We start from the raw sequence: 21,226 nt of genomic DNA, 5'->3' as shown, positions 1-21,226 counted from the left end.
CTGCGGGCTGTGAAAGTCAGGAAACCAGCTAAATCAAAGTCTCTCGGTCGTTTCTGCCGCAGCTGAGACATAATAGCATTTCACGCGCATATTCTCCGCTCGCGGAAGACTGCAATAATGGCGTTTTGCCGTTAGATCTGCAGATGGTGCGTGCTCTGTAGGATTTCAAGGGTCCTTCATCGAATCACAAGGAAGTGTTCTTTATGACTCCCCTGATTATTCATCTTAATTCGGCGCCATTTTAGCGCATTTGCAAAACAGACACTTCAGATCCTAGGTGGCAGTCATTCTTGCTTCGACTTCCTGCAGTTGATGTTATTCCAAGCGTACACAGCCGAGAAGAGTCCTTATTAAGATATTCATCAAGCAAGAAAGGTTTCTGGCTGAATGGCACCAGGCAATTTAACAGAGTAAACGACTTGCTGGGGTTCTGACAGGCTTTGTGCCTGTAATATTAACCGGCCCCATGGCCCCATACCTCTGCTTGAGTCTTAGCCTGGGTTTCTTTTCTTCTCGTTTTCAAATGAGCTGCACAGACCCTAAGGATTACTTTGTTCTGGCTTTGAAAAAAAAAAAAAAAAAGAAACTGCTCCATATAAATAAATATCTGTAATGAGCGTTTCCTGTGGTTGGTGATATGGATCTTTATGAGGATGGGAGCAAGATCAGCGAGGGAGAGGGAAACACAGGATGCTTAACGCGCGCGAGTAATTTGTTTCGCTCACGGGGACTCCCCTCCCATGAGACTCCCCTCCTTCTGCTTGGCAAACCGGGAGATTCTTCAGTCATCGCGCGTGGGAGCGCTTGCCCATTCAAAACCACGCTGCCAATTCACAGCAATATTTACATTCATCTATCCGTCTCTCGGATTTACAAGGAACACCATGTTATGAGAAATTTTCGGAACCCTATAATTCACTGCCAGTTTAATGACAGAATTGTCCTTTAATTGAAGGCTCGTTTTCTTATGCGGATCCAATAGCTATACAACAGTGACAGTACACGTGTAATTTTTGTGTATATCTAATGGCTTGCACTGGAATCGCAGTCTTTAAATGGCTGCAAAAAAACTGAAATTAGCACAAAATGAAAACTTGAATTTCAAAATTGATTAAGATGATAACAACTGTCTGTATTAGGTAGAAATCCACAACAACTAAGAACTGACAAACCTGAAGGTTTGCCTACCTTCTTTTAGCTGAATATAGGACCCAGTACTACAAAGATATGATAATGTTGGTTGGTAGGGTTGCTGATTAAATTATTGACAAGGGAGTCGTGAGGGTGTAGGAACGGGGGTTGGTGTAATGCTATTAATTTCATAGTTTTAATGTAATACTATAATTTTAAGTAATTATATGTAATACACTGGTAACATAATACTAGTAATTATATTTGTGGGTCATACTAAATGTGTAGCAACCCCAATTTGGAAAGCGATTCACCAAAGTGTTAAACATATTTGAGTTGTCTGCATCCCACTCCCTTCCCTCACCCCCCCCCCCCCCCAAAAAAAAACCAACTGAAAAGATAATGTATATGAAGCCCCAGCAACCTTTGTATCAGCTATTAATGAACAATTACGCAATAATAATATCAAATGTATTTTCACTCAAATGATTTTCTTCTAGAGAAAATGGATAATTACACACATTACCCTGTACCACTGTTTGCTCTGTACCACCAGTGAGTCATACATTTAAAGTAGTTATGCATGTTTCCTGCCCTGCCATTGGACTGCCAGTTCAGTTTTTCTTTCCCCTTATTGTGCCTTCCTTGTGTAGTGGGTTATCAGTGATAAACCGTTTTCGGAAAAGTAATTCAAGGACAAGTCACCATCCTAAAATGACGCAAAGGATAATCTGTGCTCAGCCCACTGAAAAATAATTCCAGTCCAGTGGTAAACTGGCATGTACTGAACGTAATGTCAGAGCAGAAGCATGGAGCCAAGAGTTGATAGAGACAGGCAAGGCTAAGTGTTATTGGAAGATAAGTACTCCATGTTTGGGAGTGGACCGTTTTGTCGAAGCAGTTGTGTTTTTGTGCGGGCGAGTTTTTAGAGGTGAGCCGGGTTGGCCTGTTAATTTGCTGCTTGAAGGCAGCTAACATTAGGGGCATTGACCTTGCCTTGTCACCGAGGCTCTTGATAAGATAAAGATGGCATTTGAGTGCCTCTCAATTACAGGGAATTGATCTCGTTCATGTGGATTAAGCTGCAAATTAGTTTCTGAGTCCCGCACCCTCTCCTGTACTTGTCGCGCACCATGTCCCAAATCTTCACTGTCTTTGGCCAGAACTCGGAGCGCTGATAGGGAACAACACTGCCAAGCAGGTAATTTCCGCATTAGAAACAGACACAGGAAATGTACTTTTCCTTCAGCATTCGAAACATCGGACTCGGTGACCTGGTCTGTGATGAGTAACAGAAGGAAGCCTTTCCATGACTACAAAATGTAGTGAACATAATGCAAGGCAGTCCTGACCTCAAAATTGACAGAGAGATATTGGAAGTTGATGAGAACTGAATTTTATGTTATTTTTATTTTATGTTACCTGTAATTTTCATGGGCTTCATGGTCTGTTGGTAACTGGGTTGACCTGAAGTACGGAAATATGTAAATTGAGGTGAATTTGAATGTCTGGATTGTTTATTACCCTGCATATTTGTAGGACATAAGACTGCTTGGCTTTGGGCCATTTGACCAGGTTTATTTGTCTAAAAACAGGAGTACCTGGTTTAGAATATGCTACAGTAATGATTATAAGTTGCAATAAAAAATATAAAATTGTGCTTATTTTTTCATTTATTGTGCCATGTTGCATAAACACATCAGCTAAACATTTTTGTTAATGTTCTGATGATGTAATGACTGAACACACAATGTGTTGTGATTGGGTTTCCTTGCCATTTAACCTCATAATCACTGCCTAGATGATGGAGAGATCGCGTTGCGGCTATCCAAACAATGCCACGTGACCTTGTGCACGCATGCGCATGTAACAGTAAAACAAACAACAAACCCTGGTTAAGATTACAGGATAAGCAGAAAACCAGTTTTTCTCATGGCCTGAAAGGCTGTCTAAAATCATATTATAGGATCCATACGTTAATCACTTAATCCACAAACTGGCGGATTAGGATGCAAAACTATTCCGTAAACATGTACTGCAGTCCCTCGGTTTCTCGGTTGTTTCATTCTAGCTGTTGTTTTGTTCTTTTTTTTAATCTGTTTTTTTAGTACTGCTCAACCGTCAAACCAAATGAATTGCTAAAGATTGCATATGCACAGGGAAGCAAGGAAGGATTTACAAAAGAAAAACATTTTAAAATGCAGTACGGCTAAGCAATTTGCCTGTACTTTGCAAAAGAGAAAGGCGTCTTGTTCTGGCAATTTCCTCTGCTTTACAAATACGTAGATCCTGACAGATCCATTTCCTCATGAACTCCTATTCATCTGAACTGCCTCCTGTGAATATTTCTTCACGTCAGCCAAAGAACGCCGAGGCAAAATGAATAAGGAAGGAATAATTCAAAGACGCGCAGGAAAAGCTGAATGTTCAAAACGTTTGCTTCTGCTTCTCGAGGCCATTTTCCTCTCCCTGCTCCTCGTATTTCTCCATTTTAAAAAGATGTGTTGATGAACATATTCTGACAGCGCCCGCACAGGTTTCCCTGAAATTGTGCTGAGCCGGCAGCTGGCTGCGTCTCATCGCTGTTTATCACCATCAAAGCGCAGGTGCGCGCGCGGCTGCGCAGATGGGAGACCGGACGCCATGGTGCTGCGCAGATGGGCTTCATTCGGCATTAAAGACCGTCCTGCACTGCAGAGAGCGGTGGTTTGTTTTAAACACGCATGAATGTCCGCTGACCGATTGCGTGTACTCGATGTAAAGGGGACAGTGCATGGGTATATGATATTCAGAGTAGCTTTGGGGCAGAAGTGTGTGGTCCTGTTGACGGTGACCGACATCCACGTTCTGTTAGTCCCCACTGCCAGGAGGCTTGCAGTTGCAGTGGTGGAATACTAAGCGTGGAAATGGAAGCATATATCAGCAGCCTGCAGTGCTATGAGCAGAGAGAGAGAGAGAGAGAGAGAGAGAACGAGAGAGAGGGAGGGAGAGAGAGAGAGCGAGATAGAGAGGTAGAGAGAGAGAAAGAGAGAGAGATCGTTTAAAGCAAGCAGCTGCTGCATTTTTCACCAAGCGTCCCCATGCTGTGGTCAGCTAACGATTAAACGGTGTCCTGCGGATTGGAAAGCAGTGCTTTCTTATTGGGTTTTCATTATGTTACATAAATACACACACACACGAACCCAAACACCCGAATGCTTGCATACAAAACTAGGAAACAGAGAGGAAACAGTCCTCCTCTAGTCATGTGTGAGTGATGTAATCAATGTTTCGCGTTTCACAGGATATTTGTATATTTTAACACAGATCATGTATAATTTAACACAGATCCATATTATGTGTCAGGGTAGGATGCATGGATGAGATTATTTGTGTGCATTCTCATTGGGAGCACTGCAGCATAGTTTTTAATTGGAACTTGTGTTTGCAGGTTCCATTCCCAGACTAGCACCACGTTGTGCCCTTAAGCAAAGTACCTGATTTCACTGCTTCGCTGAATATCCAGTGTGTAGTACAGTGTGTAAGCTCAGTAAGTTGACCTGGATAAGACCGTCTGCCAGGCTAATAATAATTCCATTTGATCTCACCAGCCACAGGACTGTAATGAATGGAGAAACGTGAAGGGGTGATGTGATGCTCTGCTACCTAACCTGTGGCAGTGGCTTAAAGCGGAGTTCAGCGGTACAAAGCGGCAGCTGCGCGGCATTTAACGGGCCAATGCAGACGTGACAGAACTCTTACATGCCAAACTCTTCTCTCTGCCTTCTCCTTCCTTTGTTAATATCATCTTGTCAAAATATTTTCCCCTTTTATGTCTTATTTTTCCTGTGGCCATTACCAGATTTCTTGTTTTTTTCTTGGTTTATCCTGATTAAACTTTGATTTTACGAACTTGCACGTAGGCAGCAAATGCAACTCCTGGTGCCAGTCCAAGCATTTGGACTGCCGTGTCACATGACCTGTGGCTCACATGCCCAGGTGAGTGAGACGTGTGGAACAGATGCTCCACGGTACCTCAGATGGTCTCCTGATTAGTGGAGGTTCTGTCCTGTTTGTTTGGGCACTGACTCCTGGTGAACAGCGCTGACGTGTGCCTGCCCTGTTTGTCTCGTCCCAGGACCCCCGTTCCCGCCCCAGGACGTGCAGGTCCAGTGCGGACAGACCCCGGGGGTCCTCCAGGTGCGCTGGAAGCCCCCTCCCCTTACCCCCTCGGGAACCTCCAATGGGGCCAGCGTGATCGGCTACGCGGTGTGCACGAAAGGACAGCGGGTGAGCGGGGTCGCCTGGTGCTGAGCCGCTCTCCAGCGCGTTGAGTAATGTGGCTCCTGATTGGCTCTGGCGTCGCTAAAGCGCGTGAAGCTCTCACGTCCTCTGCTGGAATAGAATGGATGTACAGCACTAATCATGAAAGGGTTTTTTTTTTTTTTGGGAGGTTGGAGGCAGTTATATAACATGGGGGTTTCACACCAAGAGCACAGAGACTCCCTGGCCACTGCCTGATTTCCCTGAGCAAAATGAGGTTGATCCATATATCGCCCTTGGGAAATTATGCAAATCCCGTATTATTGAATAATGATCTGTTCGATGTAAAACCCACTGCTCTGTGTCAGATATTATCACATGCATGTTTTGTCATGTTGGCTTGATCCTTATTGGCAAGATTGTAAATAACAATCAGTTTAACAGAATTAACCTATTGTGCCCATATTGGTGTGAGGTGCATTCATTGATCAGAGTACTTTATTTTTCTTTAGAGAGAACTTTTATCTTTTCAGCTGCTCATGCTTGTAATTGGTACCATATCATTGTAAAAAAACACAGTTTTTTGGGGCAGTCACTTCCCTGCTTGAACGCCAGTGATGACATGGGCGTCTGCTCGAGTTGATGCGGTTGTTCTCAGTGCTGCTTTTTTACAGATCGCAGAGGTCTTGTACCCGACGGCTGACTACGTCATTGTGGAGCTGAAGAGACTGCAGGGTCTGGAGGCTCGGGAAGTCATTGTCAGAACGTTATCAGCACAAGGAGAGTCTCAGGACTCCTCAGTCGCCTCCATTCCGCACAACCTCCTGGTGCCTCTGCATCCCGCACCACACCCCCACCCCCACCCGCAGCCCCACCCAATGCCCCATCCACAGCCCCACCCACCGCCCCATCCGCAGGCCCACCCGCCACACCTCCAGCCGCACCCAACACCCTACCCGCAGACCTATCCGCCATCCCACCCCCAACCTCAGATCCACTCTATGCCTCAACCCCAGCCACACCCCCAGGCCCATCCTCCACCACACCCCCAGCCCCAACCACTTCACCACCCACAACCCCAACCCCAGCACCAGCCGCACCCCCACTCCCAACACCACTCTCAGCTGCACCCGCAACCCCACCCTCACCCCATGCCCAAGCCCAAGCCATTAGCAAGTGCCAGAGAGCCAGAAACCAAAGAGCAGGAGCCGGGCGTGGCTCACCACGGCATGCGGCTCAACCAGCCCTGGGAGCCGGCTCGCTCGCCCTCGCCCCTCCCCCCGTCGCACGGGCACACCCTGGAGCCCCCCCACTTCCAGGGCCGCCGCTCCCCTTCTCCGCAGAGGATCCTGCCCCAGCCTCAGGGAGCCCCCATCCCCAACACCGTGGCCAAAGCCATCGCCAGGGAGGCGGCGCAAAGGGTGGCTGCCGAGAGCAACCGGGTGAGACCCCGCCCCCCTGAGATCGCAGCCGTGCCACCTGAACACTCCTGAACACACACAAACACACCTGACCACACCTGAGTTTCGTGCTGAAATTCACAGCACAAGAGCTTGACAAAATGCCTCAAGGTGTGAGAATAACAGACATGATGGGATTCCCTTTAATATGACTGGCAGTAGGCTTTCATTGTTCTGAGAACATCCGATATTTAAACTTTTGTCTAATTTTGTGAGTGACAGTACTTTCCATCACAAATGGTGTGACATGGACTCATAGTATTCTGTCATTAACACTGTAGTTTACAGTTTCATTTTCATCCATATGCTTAGTAGATGCTGTACACAGTTTTCATTTTACAGCCTATGATTTACATAGCTGGATGGTAACTGAAGCAAGTCAGGTTACTTACCTTATTCAAAGCACCCCTGCTGGGAACCTTCCGCTTCTGGTTTACAAACCAAGCTCATTAACCCTGGTGCATGTAGCAACTCGACTTCCCGATATGACACGACAGGAAATTAAAGTTAGCGCGAATTGAGCTGATAGCATCACTTTGAATTAGTACACGATTGTCAATCAGCCTTTATCAGCCTGCCTGGTATGTAAATTAAGTGAATGAAGTCTCATTTGAATGTATGTATGATGTGCCTTTACTGTACTTGCAAGAAGGCTGTGTTTGCTTTTGTTTGCAGGCGGAGAAGAGGAACATCTTCAGTGAGAGGAGCAATGCCGTTCACCCCCTGAACTCAGATGAGGAGGAGGAAGGGTACGAGTCGCCCCACGCCAGGCGGCGGGGGGCGTCGGTGGACGAGTTCCTGAGGGGCTCGGAGCTGGGCAGACAGGTGGGCCTAGAACAAGCAAAAAAAGGGGCAGCGGCGTCCACTTCAGTCTTGACCAAAAAATATGTACATTACAGGCATTTAGCAGGCGCTCTTATCAAGACCAACTAACACAACTTTCTACCTAGTATTTCCATTGCTGGATTAATACGGAAGCAATGCAGGTTAAGTACCTTGTTCAAGGCAGCATCCCATCCATAAATCGAACTTGTGATCTTTAGGTTACATGATCAGCTCCTTACCCATTATACTACAATGTACAGATGCTTTCTTTGAGTATTAAAGCCCTGCCTAATATGTACACCGCTGGATGAGCTAATGATAGTATGATTCCCTGTAATATGATGATCAATTATAACTTCATTTTTAAATTGCGTTGTTTTTATACATGTGTGTCAGCGTAGCACAGGCCATTTTGTTTCCAGTTTCAGCTGCAAGCTCTCAGTTTATGAGCTTTACTGCATAACGGAAACACATTTGGCATCCCACACGCGGTGCTGAAGTATGGCTTTGATTTGTTAATGACTGCTGCCCCCGGCCTTAGGAAAGGGGAAGAGGAGAAAGCAGAAAATCCCAATTCTAACATCCTCATTTGCATATTAGTCAGCAGGACTTGTGTGTTTTGCAATTTGTATAGGACACACTCCAGATCCTGAAGGTTTTGGAGGGGCTATTTGCATTTTTTAAGTAGACCTTATTCGTTCTGTGCCAGAGTGTATAAATATTTCCTCTGAATGATGCAATGATGAGCACCAACAGGCAAGAATAGGTCAATACAGATGGAGTGTTTTATGTATGTTATAATGACTGTTATTTTACACTGGGCGATCTGATGAACAGATTATGATTTAATTATGCTGGCAACTCAAGATCAAAAAGCTTATAAAATAACCAAAAAAGAACAAGTCCTCCCTCTAGTGCTGTAACAGGTGTATTGCATTCTGTTACCTTACCAATACTTGGCAGCATATTAGTTAAAAAGAACGGTCAACTGATTTTTTTTTTTTTTTTAATCCCCCCCTCCCCAGCCACACTACAGCCACAGCGAGGAGTACCAGACGGAGAGCAGCCGGGGGTCGGACCTGTCCGACATCATGGAGGAGGACGAGGAGGACCTGTACTCCGAGATGCAGCTGGAGGAGGGCCGGAGGCGCAGCATCAACTCCCACAACACGCTCAAGGTACAGGCTTAGCCCCGCCTCTTGGAGGGGGGTTGGGTGGAGTTTGGGGTCCCGTCTCGAATGCCTCCTGGCTTCGTCCCTCTCTCACCTCCCGGACGGGCGATTGACTGTGGCCCCGCCTCCGCGCGCGCCTGCTGTGTGCTGACAAAGCTGTCTGCCTGTACCTGCTTTATCATTCACAGCATAACGCATCCTGATGGCTTGCATACTGCACATACATGCAGCATACACACACGCACAGGGTCCTCCTCCTCATGTATTGTAGGACGCTGGTAAGCTCACTGTGACTGATCTGCAGGTGAATGATCTTATACTATGCAAGATGCAGCAGTATGAGCTTGCCTCTTGTGGGGTATTATGTGGACCTGGTAGAAAGTTTGAGTGAATACAAAGTACTCATTGGTGTCAAGTGGTGGAGTACATTTGAATAAGAGGGGTATTAACTCCATTGTAAATGTTTTACAAGGATGTTGTTCTGGAAAAGTACTGTGCTTAGCTTTAAAGTGAGAACTGAGATGTCATCAAATAGAATGCTCATGACTTAACTCGGGAATCTCATTTAAGTGAGTCTGCTTAAATGAAATGGTTATTCATTTTTTTGTTTGCGTTTGTCTCATGTTATTCCTCGTTTGTGTTCAGTTATTTTCAAGATGTGGATGATTATTTTGTATTGTATGTAGCCTTGTCTTCAGTCTTCACTCAGTATGATATTGGGGCAAGTTTGTAGGGTAATAATCGGGGCTGACGGGGCTCATGCAGGTTTCAGTGCTTAAAAATTGCTCTTACACAAAGAAATTCAACAAAATGGGGAAGAGAGTTTGTGTGCAAAACTAACTGATGGCAAATAGAAACAGGAGAAGTTCTATGAATACCTCTGTATCTATTGGCTGGAATATTGGCGATGTGAAACGCCTCCAGTTGACTTTTGTGTGATTCCTTTCAGTACATATACCTGTATCTGCACCCAATACTAACGTTCTTTCAAAGTTTTGGGCATAATATATAAATGATTGAGACTTTTCCTCTAATTAAGACTATTGTGGCAAACAGAAGATTTGTGTCTCATAAAACAAGTTCACTATGTCCTGAAAAAAACATGTATTCTAACTTGATACACCCAGACTGCATACTGCATCACGGTTTTGTTATTTTTACTGTATCTTTTTTCACCACAATATCACAGTTCACAATTCCGTCTTGTCACAAAGCACAGGGGCAGTAATCTGTTCATACCTATTCATATGGTGTTAGAGATGATTTAATTAAAATTAAAAACAATATTTTTTATTTTATTTTTTTGCCGTGGAATTACAGAGCATCTCTTTAAGTGGAGACGCCGGGGTATCATTGTATGGTGTGGACTGCAATGGGTGATTGTGTAGAGCAGCTAATTGGTTTATTAGATTACACCATTTAGAAGGGCTCTGCCTGGCCTAAGCATTCAGCGCTAATGGAGTATAGAACAGCAGGACTTTGGATTCAGCAAGACAAAAAAAAACTAAAAAACGCACACACAAAAAACACTGCCTATCATGTCTTTAGTTTTAAAACTACTTCTGGAAAAAACTTAGCTTTGAAACTGCTAGAACAGGAAACTAAGATAGTAATGCTAAATAGTTGTGCTGTGCTGCCCTTATCCCACTCGGCTGGGTAAATCTCCGTTCTCTCTCCCTGAATGTGCTTGGTACTGTACACTTTTTCAGTCACTGTTGTTCGTTCCTTTACTTCAGCATTTCTGTGCACCTTTCACCACTGTCACGGCATCCCTCCATTTGTCCCTGAGGATTTATTTTGGCAGGTTTATTTTTTTGATTTTGAGATCTCACTGGCTGATTTCAAACCCCCCCACCCCCCCACTCCCCCAAGCTGGTAAATCCTCTTTTCAGTGCACATCCTCAGTGTTATTACCATTTCTGTTTCTCTCCTCCCACAGATTCCCGTTCGAAGCATGCCATTTCGCTCATGGAATGAGACTGCATGCATTACGTTTCACCATTGCCTCGAATAACTAATTCTGTCTTTATTTTGTCTTTTTTTCCCATTTTATTTTTTATTCACACACTGTGTTGTGTCCTGCCTGTTCTAACACCTTCAAAAAAAAAAAAAAAAACGAAACAAACAAAAAAACTTAAACCAATTGTGTTTTTTAAAAAAACCGACAAACTAACCGAACCGCTGCAACCGACCCACCCCGGGAATGGCTCAAAGGCCTACTATAGGCGCGCGGATTTTGTGGAGGAGCGGGACAGCTGGGACTTGCAGCGAGAGGTGGTGCGGCAGAAGTCCCTTCGCAGCAAGAGGCTGCACAGCATCCCTGAGGTGGCGGAGGAGGAGCTGGACGGCGGGGAGGCGCTGGGGCAGCGGCTGCGCTTCGAGGAGGCCTGCCCCGGCACGCCGCGCCCCTGCTGCAGGACCCCCCGGGCCTACTACCAGGAGCCCCCCCAGCTCCCCGCCCACGGCTCCCCCGGCAAGTGCTGCCGGAGGCTGCAGAGGCAGCGCTCCTCCCCCCGCTTCCCCGACAGCCGGCCGGGCCCGGATGAGCGGGCCCCCCCGGCGGGCTGGGCCGGCCGCCAGACCACCAAGAGCCCCGACAGTGGCCTGGACTGCGGCAGCGAGGAGGAGGGCTCGCTGGGCCGCCGGGGCCACCCGCACGGCAGCCCCCTGCGGGGCCCCGCCCGCGCCGTCCACTGCGAGGGCCCCGCCGAGCGCCGCGCCCTGGCCGGCGGCCGCAAGCGCACGCTGACGCGCCAGTGCAGCGTGGAGGAGGACTTCTGCGACGTCCCCCCGCTGGCCAGCAAGACGGTCCACGTGGCGGACCTGCGGAGCCGCGAGCTGCGCTGCCGCCCAGGCAGGGAGGCGGGCCACCGCCGGCTGGGCGGCGACGTGGCCCTGAGCGAGGGCAGGCTCCACGAGGTCGGGAGGGCCTATCACAGAGACTGTAGGGCTCACTCAGTGGCTCAGCTCAGCAGGGGGATGGAGGAGCCGCTGGTGTGTGTGGCCTAGGCCCTCATCTGCTTTACACGCGCATCTCCAATCAGTAAAATCATTCCTTTTTTTTTTCCCCCTCTCCTCTTTTCCTTGGTGTTTCTCTTATGGGTTTTCTCTTTTTGCATTCTTTGTTCTTTTTCGTGCGATGATTTAACTCCTTACTGCTGTGCATTGCGTCATTGTGCCAAATATTGATGACTTATTTTGTAGTTTTTATGTTCCTAGAGTGTGCAGTGATTTTTATTATTTTAAGTATTTTTGATTACCTAAAGGCCATTTGAGAAAGTATTTGTTTCTTGTTTCTGTTGGAAGAACCCCAAAAAATAATTGCAATGCAACTACGAGAATGAGGTCCAACCATAATCGTTTCTCCCTGTGGTGCATGGGAGAGCATCTGGTGTTTCCGTACCCCCTGGCCCCTCCCCTTTCTGCTCGCCCCTCCCCTGCCCTGCTGGCTGTGGCCACTGCAGACACCTTGGAGCTCCGAGGACTGTCCTTCCCTTCCCTTCTCTCCCAGGCCTACTGCTTCTCTTCTCTTTCATAATCTCTCCATTCGCCCAAGAGTGGCTCCCTCCTTAGATCAAAGGTCAAACCTCTGGGATATTTTTGCTGTTATTTTTTCCAGAAGATAAAAATAGCAAGGAAAATATTCTTCAACTGCTGGTTTGAACATTCTAGATGAGTTGACTTGAAGTTCACATTGCTGCTTGGTTTTAATTGATTCATTGATGTATTTTCATTGAGTCATTGTTTTTAATTGTTCCAACCCAATATGTCAAGGGTTTGAAATGTGCTGACGGCATCTGACGGGAATTTGTCTGCATTTCCTTTAAACCCCGGCCCCGGGATGTTGGTTAGAATGCCTGGTCTATCCTAGCATGTGAAGGGAGTCCTTACCCGAATCACTACAGAAGGACAACCAAGTCTTTCCAGTGGCCTCTAATGGTTTGCGCTTGGCTTGCTGTTGCTCGGACTGTTAAATGCTGGATTAGTCATCAGCTTGGTGGTGGTTAAACATTGCGCCCCTTCCATACAGTGCTCTGCCCCATAATGACTTGATTCTGTCCTCTCCCTGATCATCTCCTCTTCCTCAAACCTCAGCGTGGCCTCTTACTCTTCCGTGCTGGTGCTCTTCCTCCATCCTCTCCCTCCATCCTGTACACTGTTATTCGAGTCCGGGATAGGGACTCCAGGCCGAAGCCATTATGGTTGAGCCCAATCGGATATCTGGGTGACAAAGCATGTTTCCATCCCCCCTCCTTTTCTTTCACTCTCTTTTTCCATCGATCCAACAGACATGTGCAGAACAAAAAACAATGGCAATGGTCTTTAGCTAAGCATCCGATTCAGCCCAAACCTGATCCATATCACCGTTGGGCCTTCCTTTTTGTTGGTTCTGTTTGATGGTTATTGGTTTGTTCTTATTGGTTGGTTCATTGTTTTGCCTCCTAACAATTCAATCGAAATGACATGATTTTTCGTTTTGGTTCGTTATGGTTTTGGTATTCTTTTTTTTTTTGGTGGGTGGTTTCCACGGTGACGAGCAGGCAGTGGGCCGTAACGTGCACCTGTGTCTCTCCTCTCAAGATTTTAGGGAACTCCCCTTCCATGGGACGCTCGGACCGGCTGGATCACTCAGGACGGAGAATGACCCACGGCGGGGGCCCCCCCCAGCGCCGGCCCATGATGGTTCCTTCCATTGGTTAGTGCGGTCACCGCGAGAGGGACACACTGGTGTTGTTTTTATTTTCCTTTTTTTTTTTCTTTCGTATCACATGTGTACCCATGTGAGCTGGACATCTCTCCATAGAAACATGACCGTAGATCTCCATAGGCTTTGACAGTGTTTACCGCCCACTCCTATTCAGAATCATGCCCATACAGTGTTTGTTCTCAACAGAAAAAAAAAGAATTGTGTGGGGAAGGATAACGCTGAAATAGTTGCCTGTAGGCTGGTAAGGTCACAGTGTTTCTATCAGCAACAAAAACACACCAGAAAAATATTATTCTAATCGTTAAAACTATGATGAATACACTGTTTGTTCAGCTTTAAAAATCAGGACCGTTTTCAGAGATTCAAATGAACATTTCCTAAAAAGGCGTAAAAGGAGACTTCTCCTTGCTGTTATCTTTCCCCGCGTCACAGCGGAGAGTGCAAGCATTGCTGTTTTACAGCGGACTGCTCAAAGCTCAGTCCAGCTCCCTGCTCCGCCCCGCCCCGCCCCGCCCAGTCTCAGGAAGTCCGGACGGGCCCCAGAGCACAGTAGGACCCAGGCCCAGTCCGCGAGGTGGAGTGGGCGGGGTCTGTGAATGTAACGCTCTGATTGGTATCTTCTGTAGAGATCACCATGGAGAGTAACAGTGAGGGGAGTGAGGGGAACCTCTCACCTGTCAAGGAGGATGTTTACTATGGCAGTGTAGCTCGGCGAAGGATATGGCCCGTACAGCGAAGTATGGCCTCAGATCGTCGATATGGTATGTGGTGCGGCTCCTCTCCAGAAACCAGAAGAGAAAAAATAGTCATTTAAGAACACATGCTTCCTTCCTTGCTCTCGCCAAAGCACAACTTGTTTTGTCAATTTTTTTGGGGTGGATGCTGGTAACATCAGCAAAGGACCCCCATAATTTGTGCAGCTTTTGAGATTTTGGTGTCAGTTTGCTGAAATGTGTGGTGAAGGGTGGGGAAGACAAGATGGCCGCTTACTGTACCTGCAGAATGAGTGTTCCCTGTATGCTCCTGTCCTGTCCTAAATTGCCCCCCTTGCCCCCCTGTGAACGCCTCTCTCGGGCTGACCCCCCCCTAACCCTCTCCACACCTGTCCTCTTAGCTTGTTTATTTTGCATGACTGGTTGCTTATAATGAGAGGGCACCTTTGAGATGAGTAAATAGACTCCTATTCTCCATATAAGAGTGTCCACCCACTCGTAGTGAAATAGTATGAACAATGCTCTTACCCATGCCAAACAATAAGTATTTCACATTGCACTTAATGTCACTAAAGTAGTACGACATATCTGTGGAAATTGGGTTATAGTTATAAGGACCTGGGTTTGTAACTGAATGCTGCAGGTGTGACGCTGATGTTTAACCTGAATTACCTCATTAAAAATCCAAACTGCATACATAAGGATTTTTTAAAATAGTAGACTGTGTCGGTCACCCTTGGTTAAAGAAATATTTCACCAATTTATAACATAAGTAATTTTATAGAGCCTACCACCATGTATTTGCATAGCGTGAACACTAGCAACATCAGAAACTCTTGTTTACCATTGTCAGCATATTTTCTGGTTGGCTACTGCATAGAAATATAGCAAGCCATAGTTGAATTTATTTTAATGCATTCTCCCATGTGAATCTGTTATTGTGTGCAAGGATACATCACTTTTTGCTGGATCTTCTTTTTTTTTATAAGGCAATAAAATGTTGAGAAAACGTCTGATATTAAAACGAACAGATGCCATTTGTCCGTTGTGCTCTCTTTTACGGATCTATTGCTCTCTGTAGTTTGTGCTTTAAAACTATTAATTATGGTGAGGTCCTGAAAATGAATGGGAGTGTACTGGGAGCCTGACGACTGGGAGGAACAGTCAGCAGGAGCATCTGATGTTGCTAGCATTCGCGCTATGCAAATACAATGGGGTAGGCTCCACAAAATTGCTTGTTCTAAAAGAGTGACATATCTTTAAGGACATCTGATAAGCTAATTAACTGATAATAATTTTAATATCCAATGCTTCTGTACTCGTTTCTATGGCTTCTCTTAGTGCTCCTCTACTTTACCTATTTAATTCAGTGAAACCCAGCTGTATTGATGTATGTTTCAGTTGTACAGGTTTAAGCATTGATTGCAAATGTGTTAGATAGGGAAATACATAATTATTATTGATATTGTTAATTATTACAAATATATAAATGGATAACATATAATACTGGGGACACCATACAGAAATGAATAACATAACTACTTAACACAGGTACAAGCTGTTTGAAGGTGCTGTCCTGCATGGTGACAAATTAATTGCATGGTCCATTCATAACAGATCTGTTCGTCTGTCCGGTGCTTTGCTTCTGACGTTTGTAATTTTACAGGTAGTCACTGGTGTATGTTGTCTTGACTCCTAATAGTACCTAAAACATGCTCAGTACCACTTTCCCCTTACAACTAAACATAGTAACTGCCTTTAATAACAGCATGAAATCAGTCTTCTGACTTGAACAATAAATACCTTCATGCATACAGGCGCCTCTTCCAAGAACGTTTGAATTGAAACCTGAAAAGCAGTGCATGCACGCCTATGAAACTGTAAAACCGTTTTGTGAAACAGCAATGTGTGTTTCCCCCTGTCCTCATCATATGCATGGCCTTTGAAAATCTCCTGCATCCCACATCATTGCTTGAAATGACCTTTTGCCTTCCCTGATACCGTCAAAATGTGATTGCAAGCAAGAAACAAAGCAGCTTCAGTATCACTGCGATTTCCGTGTCTGTCTTGTGGTCTGCTCGCAGAGGTGTGCAAAAAAGGGCACTTGTCTTATTTGACATCTTATTTGTCATAATGAAATGTGTCTTTGATTATGAAGTGAAGAGTTTAGGTTTGCTCTCCATGAATATTCTAGTGACTTCAACTGCAGTTTGACAGATGATGTCTTCCTCTCTACCATTAAAAAACTGGCACATTAGAAAAAACAAATTCAGCAATCCCCCTTAAAGTGAAGTAATCACTGGAGGCAGTCAGTTTAAACTGCACCGTCAGTTCAGACTGCCTCTATTGAAGTCTCTCTTCTTTGCACACGTCTCCTCGTGGCAGTCTCCCCCATCAGCTGCTAAGTGGCATCTTCCTCCCAGAATGCCCTCTGTAGCCTCGAGTGCGACCGGCGCTTGTGGCACCGAGGGCCTGAAGACTCGAGCGGGCGTCTCTCTTCCCTGTGTTACAGACGGCTACGGCGGCCGCGAGCGCCACTCCCCGGAGTACTACGAGGAGTCGGAGCCCGAGGACCTGTCCCGGATATTCGTGGCCCTGTTCGACTACGACCCGCTCTCCATGTCCCCCAACCCGGACGCGGCGGACGAGGAGCTCCCCTTCAAGGAGGGGCAGATCATAAAGGTGCGGCACACGGCTCGTTATTTTTTTTCAGTTCGTGCTCAATTAATTTTCCAATTAGCGCAGTTAGCTTGTTGCGGCTGCGTGCAGAGCAAAGGGTGCAGATGTTTGCTAAGGTATCTGTTCACTGATGATGATGGACTGCACTGTGTCCCACAGATCTATGGGGACAAGGACACGGACGGGTTCTACCGGGGCGAGATCTGCGGCAGGGAGGGCCTCATCCCCTGCAACATGGTGTCGGAGATCCAGACGGAGGACGACGAGATGATGGATCAGCTCATCAAGCAGGGCTTTCTCCCGCTCAACACCCCTGTAGAGAAAATAGGTAACATGCCATGCTCCTGTCTCTTCTCTCTCTCTCTATCTCTATCTATCACCCTTCCTCTCTTTCCCTCCCTTTTCTCTCCCTTCCTCTCTCCCTCTTTTCTCTCCCTCACCCTCTCTTTCTCTCTCACCCTCCCTCTCTCCCTCTCCCACTCTCTGTCTCCCTCTCCTTTTTTGCTTGCTCTCTCACTTTCTCTGATGTTCGGCATCAGCTCCTTACCGCCCCCTGGCCATGCTCTGCGGTCCCTGCAGCCTGCTCGAACCCACTGTCACGGCTCTGCTTGTACAGCTGCAGCATGCCGCTGCCATCCCAAATGCTGTCACACGGGTATAACGTGCGCTTCCCACTCACTACAGGCCACAATAATGGTCTATTCACAGACCACCACTACAGCTTTTCCTCTTATTTGTCACTTCCCAGTTTCACATTATAGGAAGTAATATTTGTTGAACCAATGCTGGCAGGAACTACAATCAGATGTGTGGAGTTTTCTTTACAGCCACATTTAGCAGAAGACTGGAGTTTATTTGAGACTTTTTCTAGTTGCCACTGGTGGGTTGTCAAGATGTATTATAGCAGTAGACATCATAGTGCTTTCTGAAATATTTGACATTAATCCCAATACAAATCTATGCTATGTTGTTCACATGTGATACAGACAGGTGCCATTTTGGATATCTGCAGCCACGTATCATTTTAGAGGTTATTGGATGGTATGTTTATATGAACTGCCCTTCGATTCCGGTCAGATATCTGTGAGTTTGTGAGTGCACAGGAGGCTCTGCTGCAGGCAAGCCGGTCGCTTTTGGGCTTCTTCACTCTTTTCTCTTGTTCTGTTCTGTTTGGCTTTCCTTTCCTGTGAAGTGAACTGCGATCGTTTCAAAGACGGGCGTTCAGTAAACCGCAGGTCCCGAAAATCCAAGCGAGGTCTGTGCTTCTTTTCCAAACTAACTTTCCTTCACCTCAACTCTTTGTTTGTTTCCCCCCTCCCCCTCCATCCGTCTTCCTCTTTGTTCGTTTTTCATGGAAACCTCAAATGATTTTGCCATCGACGTTGTTCTCAGAAAGTTCATACTAATAGCTGGCATGCTTGTCTTTGCACTTCAATATCACTCATGCGGTGCCTGCTGGGGTTGCAGGCGTTAACTCTCACTGTATTTGCAGTGTTACAGCTGCTACAACAATTACAGCTGCAACAATTACAGCTGTCACACCATACTGTATGTGTGTAATGACCATGGATTAGTGAACCGTGTCAGGGAGAACTTTGTAAAGGAAACCTGCGTGTTTTTGTGTTGGAGAAGGAGCGGCAGGCAAACGTTAGGCTGACCAGAGCCCGCGCTGTCTTGTCTGTCCCTGCCCGATGCAGAACGAAACAGGCGGAGCGGGAGGCAGCACCCGGTGGCCACGCGGAGGATGGTGGCCCTGTACGACTACGACCCCAGGGAGAGCTCCCCCAACGTGGACGTGGAGGTACTGCCAGCGCCACAGAGTGACCCCTCAATCTGAATGCACAAGCATGCTTTTCCTGCCTTTCCCTGGAGACAATCACACACACACTACTATAACAGACCGGACACTTTATACCAGGCTTGGGGTCATGTCCACTTCAGTTTGGCCACTTCAGGAACTGAATTGAAATTTCATTAATTTGTTGTAAATTCCACATAGAATATTATGGCCATTTCTGATCCATAAATTGGATTTCTCATAATTTCCTGAACTGACTCTATACCCTGCTTAAAATCTGTAAATGTTCATGTATAAATGCCAGTCTTGTGGCTGTGAAACATTTTCAGATTTATTTTGGGGGTATCACTCAAGACTGTGGTCATAGTGCCACTGCTAAGTAATTTGGTTATATTTATATATGGAAAATTACCAGTAATTACTTTTATTAAATTAAAATTGTAATTGTCAAAAGTGGAATTTATGTTATTCTGTTTATGATGCACTCAATCTTTTGGCAGTAATGGCAGAAAAGTGAATGGATTTAAGGCAGAAGGAAAAACTATCATCTGTTAGCAGGGAAATGAGTTCCCCAAACTGTGCCATGTTTCCCTCATTCTCCTTCACTACTCAAAGCAATGGGACATTATTGTGCTCAAAGGGCCTGCAGTAAAGGTGAAGTGGCCGATAAGGAGTGATAATTCCCAATGTCTTATTGCATTCATACTTCAGTGCTGTGCTAGACTGTATTTTAGATTTTACAGTATGTAGTGCAGGCTCTGATTAAATTTGGTTCGAAGTGCACGCCTGCATACGACATGCACTGTAACACTAATGGTAGAATGTGTAGAATAGTTTGACTGCAGAACAGTTATGCAAAATAAATGCAAATGTTTTCAGACTGCAACAAGGCATTAAAATTCATAATGCTGTGATAGAATAGATCAGGCCGGAATATCTTTTGATGCAACCACTGTTGGCTACAATACGCACTTGCGCTGGACGAAAAACCCAAAATATATAGGTGTACGCAGGCGGGGGGGGTTCAGGGGGTGCGCGTTGGAGCTGGTCATACACAGTGCTTTTCCTCATCTGTGTGTATAGTTCAGTCTCGCTTCCTTCTTTCCCCGTGTTTGCTGGTGCAGTGAATGAACCCTGCTGCTGCCTATGTTTCTACTGTTGTGTTTCATGATGTGGATTTTCTCAGTGATTCTTTGGGTAAATTACAACTGAAATCACCATAGAACTGTTAAAAAAGAGTGGAGGATATAACAATTATACTGGCACAATTCAAACATAACTGAATTGTAATACTATGATTGTTTTATTCGTGAGTCATCTTTTTTTGGAGTTTTAGAGTGACTGGGTAATCCTTTCTGCAAGATTTTGATACCTCTGTTGAATTCTAATTTGCTAAAGGTTTGGCACCTATTGCTTGTCAACTGATGTCCTCTGGTTACTTGTGAGAGTACTCTCTTGAAAGAATAAGGGATTGTGTGGCCTTTTTATATTTGTTTGAAAACCCTAACAAGAAACAATTACCATCTTTGATGGTCATAGGTCTTCTTATGGGATGTGTGTGTGTGTGTGTGTGTGTGTGTGCGCGTGCGTGCGTGCGTGCGTGCGCGAGTATGTATATAAACTCTGCCATTTGCTTCCACTTCCCCTTACTCCTGGGCGGTTAATTGCTTTCACCTCTGCATTGATGCCACAGACAGAGTTTGGGAGGCTGGATCTGGAGGTGAGTGGAGTAGAGAGGCCCCGTTGATGAGGAGGAGTGATTTCCCGCCCGTGTTGTTTTAAGCCCGCCCCTCAGTCTTTGATTGACCTGCCTGTTGGGTGTTAAACTCTGAATGGTGCTTGAGATGAAGTAGGTAGGCAGTGTTGTGTTGCGTTTATTGTCCGTGTTATGATGCTCTCTTCAAAGACCCCACATTTGGTGTGCAGAAGCTTTCACAGTCTGCCTAGCTGGACTGGCCATTGAAGTATAAAATGCATCTGGCTTGGCCGGTAGTGGGAAGAAATATTTTATACTCTTATACCACACAAATGAGGGAGGGGGAACGTTTTATTCATCACCAATATGCTGGTGTTTCTGGAATAAAATGAAGGCATCATAAACAGATTTGGCTTGTTTTTGTTATGTTCTTGGTCTTTTGCGTATTCAAACGTCTGATTGGGTGCCTATACACATCTGAGGACTACTTTGTTTCTGTCGCAGGCCGAGCTGACGTTCTGCGCAGGCGACATCATCACGGTTTTTGGGGAAATCGATGAAGATGGGTTTTATTACGTAAGTATATGATGAGTTGTGCTGACTGTGGGTGGGGCGTTTCTCATGGGACAGGCCATACACTGCTCCTCCCTCACAGCTTTTTCCAAATAAGATGATTTGTGGGAACTCTCCCACATGCAGTAACTCTGTGCTCAAGATATTCAATCACTCATCATTTGGAACTACTTGCCAAACTATCTAGACAAATCTAGAGTAATTGGATTCATCAGTAGCTGATATATTG

The 21,226-nt window shown here is 45.9% G+C and overlaps 1 protein-coding gene across 8 annotated transcripts in view; it reads left to right on the top strand.

The window, feature by feature from the left end:
* rimbp2b (RIMS binding protein 2b) overlaps nucleotides 1-21,226 on the top strand; it is a 120,234-nt gene that overhangs the window by 93,316 nt on the left and 5,692 nt on the right. For 4 of the 8 annotated variants that reach the window (XM_064354012.1, XM_064354015.1, XM_064354013.1 and 1 more), the window contains 9 exons: nucleotides 5,249-5,400; nucleotides 6,048-6,815; nucleotides 7,509-7,658; nucleotides 8,684-8,836; nucleotides 13,412-13,526; nucleotides 16,764-16,933; nucleotides 17,090-17,258; nucleotides 18,628-18,731; nucleotides 20,929-21,000. In XM_064354012.1, the coding sequence (XP_064210082.1) occupies nucleotides 5,249-5,400; nucleotides 6,048-6,815; nucleotides 7,509-7,658; nucleotides 8,684-8,836; nucleotides 13,412-13,526; nucleotides 16,764-16,933; nucleotides 17,090-17,258; nucleotides 18,628-18,731; nucleotides 20,929-21,000 (1,853 nt within the window). Of the gene's footprint in view, nucleotides 1-5,248; nucleotides 5,401-6,047; nucleotides 6,816-7,508; nucleotides 7,659-8,683; nucleotides 8,837-11,044; nucleotides 11,825-13,411; nucleotides 13,527-14,164; nucleotides 14,300-16,763; nucleotides 16,934-17,089; nucleotides 17,259-18,122; nucleotides 18,186-18,627; nucleotides 18,732-20,421; nucleotides 20,449-20,928; nucleotides 21,001-21,226 lie in introns of all 8 variants that reach the window. The other 4 variants (XM_064354009.1, XM_064354010.1, XM_064354014.1 and 1 more) reach the window with 3 other exon arrangements.

Source organism: Anguilla rostrata, chromosome 10, assembly GCF_018555375.3.
Source record: "Anguilla rostrata isolate EN2019 chromosome 10, ASM1855537v3, whole genome shotgun sequence".
Classification (NCBI taxonomy): Eukaryota; Metazoa; Chordata; class Actinopteri; order Anguilliformes; family Anguillidae; genus Anguilla; species Anguilla rostrata.
The sequence above is the reverse complement of the archived record's forward strand: the minus strand, read 5'-3'. Positions and strand labels throughout refer to the sequence as shown.